This window comes from Pelodiscus sinensis, chromosome 15, assembly GCF_052426305.1.
Source record: "Pelodiscus sinensis isolate ZL-2025 chromosome 15, ASM5242630v1, whole genome shotgun sequence".
NCBI classification, from domain to species: Eukaryota; Metazoa; Chordata; order Testudines; family Trionychidae; genus Pelodiscus; species Pelodiscus sinensis.
Genome location: NC_143066.1, coordinates 7,315,558 through 7,323,405, shown reverse-complemented (window position 1 = coordinate 7,323,405; position 7,848 = coordinate 7,315,558). Strand labels below are relative to the sequence as shown.

General features: G+C 46.3%; 1 protein-coding gene across 1 annotated transcript in view; it reads left to right on the top strand.

Moving 5' to 3' along the window:
• The first annotated feature begins 638 nt into the window (after positions 1 to 638).
• Positions 639 to 7,848, top strand: part of WDR90 (WD repeat domain 90) — a 55,646-nt gene continuing 48,436 nt past the window's right edge. Inside the window, exons 1-6 of the mRNA XM_075899214.2 lie at positions 639 to 783; positions 1,900 to 1,991; positions 2,981 to 3,157; positions 3,759 to 3,897; positions 5,598 to 5,768; positions 6,832 to 6,955. Coding sequence (XP_075755329.2) covers positions 774 to 783; positions 1,900 to 1,991; positions 2,981 to 3,157; positions 3,759 to 3,897; positions 5,598 to 5,768; positions 6,832 to 6,955 — 713 coding nt within the window. The 5' untranslated portion in view covers positions 639 to 773. The remainder of the gene's footprint in view (positions 784 to 1,899; positions 1,992 to 2,980; positions 3,158 to 3,758; positions 3,898 to 5,597; positions 5,769 to 6,831; positions 6,956 to 7,848) is intronic.

Genomic DNA, 7,848 nt, shown 5'->3' with positions numbered 1-7,848 from the left:
GAATTTTCCAGCAAAATTAGACAAAAGTAAACTATGAAGTTATAGAGAAGAGGGGATTAGAGAAAGGAGCCAAGTGAATCACCTAACTTCTGATGCTTTTAATTAGAGAGTCGGCCACATCTCCACTTGCAGCGGTCTATCTTCCAGCCTTTGATTTAGTGGGATGGAAGGCACTGTTTTATACGTGTTTTGTCAGAAAATCCCTACATCATATTCCACCCATCCTTTGCAGATTTTCAGGGTTTGCAGGTGTTCTCTTGTCTCGGATTTAATGGGATGGTCCCTGCGTGTGGGTCATTCCCAATTACCCTCCCCACCTAGGACCACGTGCAGGTGGCATTCTGTGCTACGCCCCCAGCTGCTCAAGTGCCCAGTGCCAGCCCCGGGCCCACCAGTGCCACGTGCCGCCCTGGGGGCGATGCCGTGCCAGACACGGCGGCCGGGCTGCCCAGTGAGGGGTGACACGGGGAGTCGCTGTGCGCGGGCAGGATGCCAGCGGAGGGGGCGGCGGTGACTCTGCCCTGCAGCGCACGGCCACCCCCACAGGGGCGCCCCACGGCGGCCATGACACTTACCGTGGCGGAAGCATCCCCCCGCCGGAGCGCGAGCGACGGTGGCCTCGGCGGGACCCGCGTTCCAGCCGCGGGGCGCACGGCGCGCGGGTCACGTGGCGCGCGGCCGCTTGGCGCGCTAGCCGAGAGAGCTCTATGGTTACCGGCGGGCGGGCCGGCTGAGCTGTGGCGGCGGCGGCAGCGGCAGCGAGCGGGGCAGCCATGGCCAAAGGTAGCGGGGCGGGCCTGAGGGGTAACGGACTCCCGGGGGGCGGGGCCGAGGGGAGGCAGACAGAGGGGCCGGGACCTCTCACGTGAACCCCCTTGGCACAGGGCACCGCCCCCCTGGTGCTGGGGCCGGGGCGCCTGAGGGGCGAGCGCAGAGCCCCCACGGGCCTTCCCCACGGGGCGCGCGGCGGGCTCCAGGCGCGAGACACCCGAGGGAACTCGCTAACACGGGCGGCGTCTGCGCTGGCGGGATTTTGAAGAAATACCCGTAACGGAAAAGTTTTTCCACGACAAGTATTTCCGCACAAGAGCGTCTAGCCTGGCACGGATGCTTTTGCACAAAAAGTGCTTTTGCACAAGAGCATCCGTGCCCAGGCTAGATGCACTTTTGCACAAGAAAGGTCCAATGGCCATTTTAGCCATTGGGCTTTCTTGCCCAGAAAGTTAAGGTGCCTGTCTACACTGGCCTCTTGCACAAGAGGGCTCATCCCTGAGCGGGAGCGAGAAGCACCGGATTCTTACATGAGCTCGTCAGTGCTCTTGCGCAAATTCAAGCGGCCAGTGTAGAGAGCTGGCTAGTTTTTGCGCAAAAGCACTGGCTTTTGCGCAAAATCTTACCAGTCTAGACGCACCCTCGGGGTAGCTGGTTAACCGATTAAGTACGGGATCCGCAGGAGGCTGTGTCTGCCCAGCTGCGTGGGAGCTGCCCTTCTCCCTGGCCGTGCAGGGGCTGCTGCTTCCAGCTTCGTCCCCCACCTCCACCCCCCACATGGGGCTGGAGCAGCCTTCCGCCGCAGTGGGCTGCTCCCGGGTACCGATTAACCAGTACTTGGCAAGCAGCACCTGGTAAGGTAAACCAATTCAGCGGTTAACAGGTTAACCAGTTATCCGTTCTCATCCCTAGCAGGCACCAGCTTCTGCATTTCAGAAGAATTTCTGTCCTGTCCTCGTGGAACAAATATTGCATGTGTCAGTAAAAGAGGCTGGGAGGCTAGCATAATCTGGCGAGTGCGCTAATGGGTTGCTTTAACTCCCTGGTGTGTATTGATGAATCATTATGACCAGCAGTGTGTCCAGTTATGATATCCTAGTATCTTCACTCTCTTCTGATTCTATGCAGTGTGGCAGCATCCGTATCTGAATGTCTTCAAGCACTTTAAAGTGGAAGAGTGGAAAAGATCAACTAAGGAGGGAGATGTGACAACATTTATGGTAACATATTGTAGTCCTAATATTTCCTGATTGGACCCAGCTGTACTACAGAGAGAGAGACAAGCACGCTGTGACCATTAGAGAGATGGATTTCCCAGTCCCCCTTGCTTTGTGATGTTAAAAAAAGAGGAAGATTTCAGATTCCCTTGCTCTGTGTCATCAAAAGAGAAAATGACATCTTTCCACCTTGCCTCCTGCTTATTGCAACAGAGGTGCCTAAAGAGGTCCAGAGAGCTTTTGCTGGTGGTTCCCAAAGAACAATTTGGCCAACTGGTGTTTGCTGTCATTTCTCCCTCCTACATCACATTACAGGCAGCTAAAACATATATCACTTCCATTTAAGCAATCGCTGTTGTTGCCATAGAGGATGTAATGTGATCACAAGTGAGAAGATAGGAGGTTGTGGAAAAATGTCTCTGTTAAGATGGGATCTTCCAAGAAACTGTTTGAGAACCCTTGGCCTACGTCTACATTGCCCAGTCTTGTGCAAGAACATATGCAAATGAGGCATCACGTGCCTCATTTGCATACTAAATGAGCCACCATTTTTCATAAGGGGCTTTTGCGCAAGAGCCGTTCTGCCGCTTATTTTCAGGCAGAACGGCTCTTGCGCAAGAGGAGGATTTTGCGCAAGAAGGAGAAATGTAGACCGCTCCTTCTTGCGCAAAAGCCCCTTGCACAAAAACGGAGGCTCTTAAGTATGCAAATGAGGCGCGGCGAGATTCATCACCGTGCCTCATTTGCATATGTTCTTGCGCAGGACTGGCCAGTGTAGACATAGCCCTGATGTATGGCCTCAGAACTTTCTACCTCTTATTGTCCACAGCTCTGTTAGACTAATCTCGGCCTATATCTGACTTGAAGCCAGTGATGGAATTTGTAATTGCATATGTTGCGTGAATAAGCAGTGCGAGTTCTGCAACTGAATCTCCTCTCTTACTTGACTGTAGGACAGACCTTTGCATCAATGCATGTTCTCTTTATTTTAGGACAAGACATTGAAGGGAACAGTATATCGCATTCGTGGCTCCATTCCTGCCAGTAACTACATCCAGCTTCCCAAAACCAGTACACAGTCATTGGGGCTGACTGGTCATTACCTCTACCTGCTCTTCAAGCCCATGCCTGGCAAATATTTTGTGGTCCACTTGGATGTTACCACAGAGGTATGTGAAGGAATGTGACGTATGGCCCTGGTGTAACTGGTGTTCTATTATGAATAGAGGAATGGGGTTGAGAATGAGAGCTCAACATAGAGAACTGAACTCTTATCACCTGAGTGTTCTAGAAGCAAAGTAATAATTTGGCATAAGTACCTCATGCTGAAGTCCCATAGACTGCTATAGTAGCTGTAGGAATGGAGTTAAAAGTGAAGATTTTTGCCTTTCTTGATCATCTTTCTGCCTCACTTCTTTGAGTTTGAGAGCTCCAGTCATTTCCCCCTTGGCTCTTAATTTACTTATTAGAAGGCTTGCTTCATTATCAGTGGTGATTACCCTGAGCCTCATATAATTCACATTCTGATCTAATGTCTGTGGGCTCTAGGTAAAAATCTCTAAACCCCACTTCTCTGACCTTACTGTATGTTTTCTTCTGACTTCACTCCTTCCTACGTAGGGCCACATGTTGTGTGGTACTCTTTTAGCATTGGGGGGTATCCATGCTGGATGGAGGAATATCATCCAAGAAACTATATCCTCCATTATCTGCAGCATTTCCCCGAGTGATCTGCCAGGAGGAAAATATCGTGTGTGTTTTTTTCCTCAGGACAGCCTGGTTGTCCGCATCTCCTTCTCCAACCTTTTTAAGGAGTTCAAATCCACAGCCACCTGGCTTCAGTTCCCCTTCATTTGTGGAGCAGCCAAAGGATCAGTGTATGAGTGCACAGCCAGAACTTCGAAGCAAGGTAAAGAAAAGCATATCTGAATAATAGTGTGGCAGATCTAGGAAATACTTTTTCTCTTTGCTAAGGTATGTAGAGTAGGAATAACATAAAATACCTTAGTAAAGATAAAATAACCTGTCACATCAGCATTGCTATAGTTATATGTGACCTAAGCCTTGTAGTCATGGATTTAATTTGTTAATTTTAGGGTGCCTTATAATGAGAGCTGGTTTATTAAATCCATGTTTTATTAACACTTAGACTTTGCAGGATTTTTTCATTGTACATGATATAGAATTAACCTTTGGAACTCACTGGCCCAGGAGACTAAATTCAAAAAGGATTAAGCACGTTATATGACTAGCAGTAGCACCAGCAATTGCACTAAACTAGAATAAAAATTACTAGTATGATCAAGCCTGATACATCAACATCTCAGTCAACCACCAGCAGGCATCAGGAAGAAATTCCCAAGGGCTACGTCTACACTGGCCCCTTTTCCGGAAGGGGCATGTAAATTTCACCAGTCGTCGTAGGGAAATCCGCGGGGGATATTTAAATATCCCCCGCGGCATTTAAATAAAAATGTCCGCCGCTTTTTTCCGGCTTTTAAAAAAGCCGGAAAAGAGCGTCTACACTGGTCCCGATCCTCCGGAAAAAGTGCCCTTTTCCGGAGGGTCTTATTCCTACTTCAAAGTAGGAATAAGACCCTCCGGAAAAGGGCACTTCAAAGTAGGAATAAGAATAGGAATATAACTTCAAAGTAGGAATAAGACCCTCCGGAAAAGGGCACTTTTTCCGGAGGATCGGGGCCAGTGTAGACGCTCTTTTCCGGCTTTTTTAAAAGCCGGAAAAAAGCGGCGGACATTTTTATTTAAATGCCGCGGGGGATATTTAAATCCCCCGCGGATTTCCCTACGACGACTGGTGAAATTTACATGCCCCTTCCGGAAAAGGGTCCAGTGTAGACGTAGCCTTAATGTATAGTAAGAAACAATTAGGTGCATTGTAGTTTTGAAAATACAACTCAGATGTCTCAGGCATTGGACATATCACATGAGAGTGGATTCACTGACTTTTAGTTTGTTTGTGATGGAAATCACGTTCCTAAAAGGTTGGTCGGTTTGGACAAAAAAAATTGACCTGTTTTGGAAGATTTTAAAATGTGAAGAATGTAAACTAGATTCTAAATTTTCAGGAATGAAAGACACGGATGCATGCATAAAAATGTGTATGCAATTAATTCTTTATTCACGTGCAACTACCACAGTTGTGCTGCAAATCAACATCTGGACTTAAAAGATCACTAGAAACCTAGCTATCTATTTTACTAGTGTGATAACTGTCTCTGAATGTGCATGTGCACAATTGTGCACACACATATCAACCTCATGCCTCTGATTCCCTAAGGATTTTAGCCCATGTGTAAAGCTGTATTTCTGTTATTTTTTAACTGTCTTGTCAGCAATGTTCCCTCTAAACTGTTCCATCCCTGTGAGGATTTTGTCCTTTGATGTGCGGAATAATTTTTTTTCTGTGTGCACCAAGGCATGTGCAAATGTGCGCCAACAGAAGAAATACCAGCCTAGCTCTGGGTGGTCTGCTAATCAGCTGGGTGGCATTTGAATCTATCCTGAGCTGCCACACAAATGCCCAATTTACAGGGAACACTGCTCGTCAGTGTTTAATGCTGGGTTTAACAATGCTTTTCTGATGCTTAGAGTTGATAGGTGTGGCTCCTGCCAATGTACGCTGGACCTGCCTGATGCTTGACCTTCACTACATCCTCTCCATGTACCTGAATAGACGCTACAGCCATCTGAAAAGCATCAAACTCTGCTCCAACTTGTTAGTGAAAAACCTTTATACCAGTGACTTACTATTTGAGCCAGGTAAGGAGCTGAAGGTTTGTGCTGCATCTTATATGAATTTTAAATCAAATCTGGATGTTGGATGTGCCAGGCCTAGCCCATTCTTACTGCGGCTTTTCCAGACATAATTCAAGCAGGACCATTTGGCTGTGTCTGTTGCTATTTGACACTCTGTTTTCAGCGAATAATATCAAGACACTGTCAGCAAACCTTTATATAATGCTAATAATAATGACAGTAATTTTCCCTTGTCTGGCGCCTTCCATCTGTGGATGTCCCTCACAATATCTCCTTTTTTGTAGCTGGAAAAAGGACCAGAGGAAGATGAGGTGACATGCCCAACATCACATCACATCAGTGGCAGATAAGGGCATAAATCCCAAATTTTCTGTTTCTCAGTCCCGTCACTAGACCATCCTTTCCAAAAAGCTTCTTTTCCTTGTCATTCTGAAATCCAGATTTCCTCCCCTGTTTTTTTTTATCTAGCTGCTCAGTGCAACTGAAAAACTTTAATCAGGACCTTTGTTACTAACACATTATCCTTTGTTTGAAATTTGCCTGACTGTAACACATCAGAAGACATTGTGGTAAACCACTAAGCAGGTCCCAAATGTGCTGTTGCAAATAAAAAGCATATTCTTCCCATAAAGTTTCACATGCATCAAATGAAAGAAAACAGGAAAATATCCAGACAACAGTCACATAGAACTAGGAAAAGAATCACCAGCTGATCCACTTAACATTCTGATAGGATCTTCAATTTTAAGTTCCAAATCCTCTTGTAGAGCATTTAGGCTACAATTTAAAGAAGAAAAATAATCATTCATAATAAAGCTCTAAACAACTAGGCTTTATTGGAAACTGAGCGTTTCAAGGATATACCCACAGGAAGTCTTATGTTCTTTCTACAATAATCTCTGTTCTTTTTCCATATTGTAGTCTGTTTTTCCAGGATTTACAGAAAACTCTAGTCTTAAAGTTTGCAGTGGGCCTGCTAAGAGTACATGGTTCCAGCTACCTCTAAACATCCTCAGATATTCTAGAAGTGCTTTGTGTCCTTATCTGTCTCCTCCTGTGCTTTTAGGGGTGACCTTTTCTGAGGCCCGAGAAGCTAAACTGGCCTTTCATGGCATCTCCCCCATGCCACGAGAAATGGCATTTCCTCTGCCAAAGGGAGAAAACTGGCATGACCGCTATGACTACATCAGGTATGTTTACTAACTGTTGCTTTCAAGGAGGAAACTTGTTGTGCTTTCAGATCTTTCTTGTAGGGATGTTAAGAAGCATGTAATTCCTTAATCACGTAGTTGACAAACAATTTGTTGACTATATTACTAATCTATAAGGAGTAGCACTGCTACCACTCAATCCCAGCTTCTGCTGCGTCTGACACTACCCCCACTACAGCTCTGCAGTAAAAGCACTTGTATGGTGGGACTGAGCCAGGACTGAGCCAGCCTGCCTGCACACCAGCTCCAAGTGCCAGGACCCGGCATCAACCCCGCTGTGGCTCTGCAGTCCAAGCACTAAGAGCTGGCACAGGTGTCAATATTGGGTTCCGGTGGGAGCCAGGACTGAGCCAGCCTGTCAGCCAGCCCATTAAAAATTTACTTGTGGAGGAGTATCGGTTAATCATTTAGTCGACTACTCTATTACATCCTTACTTTCTTCCTTAGTCTGATTATTTTGTATATGTAACATGTTTTATCAGAATACTTTTATGCAAAGATACGAGGGCTGCAGAGTTAAGCATGCACAAGTCAGGATATCCAAGAGTTTGCCCAAAACTGGGATTATAGTGGAAACACTTTGGCGATCTTAGGCTGTGGCTATGATGTTGGGGGCTCCAGGACAGTACAACTCACATCTTCAGCATTTACTTGTTGATAACTAATTTTGGGGAGCTAAGTGCTGTTTAAGTGATCAACCACAGAAACTGCCAGGTCCTGATCAATAGGTCAGTAAGTAAGTATAGATTGCACCTTATTTCTAATATCTTAGCTATGCCTTCGATATGGTACAAATTTTGCCTCCTTGCTTACTTGTTTACTTGTATTGCTAACTTAATCACGCACCAGCCTTTCTCCTAAGCTTGGTTATT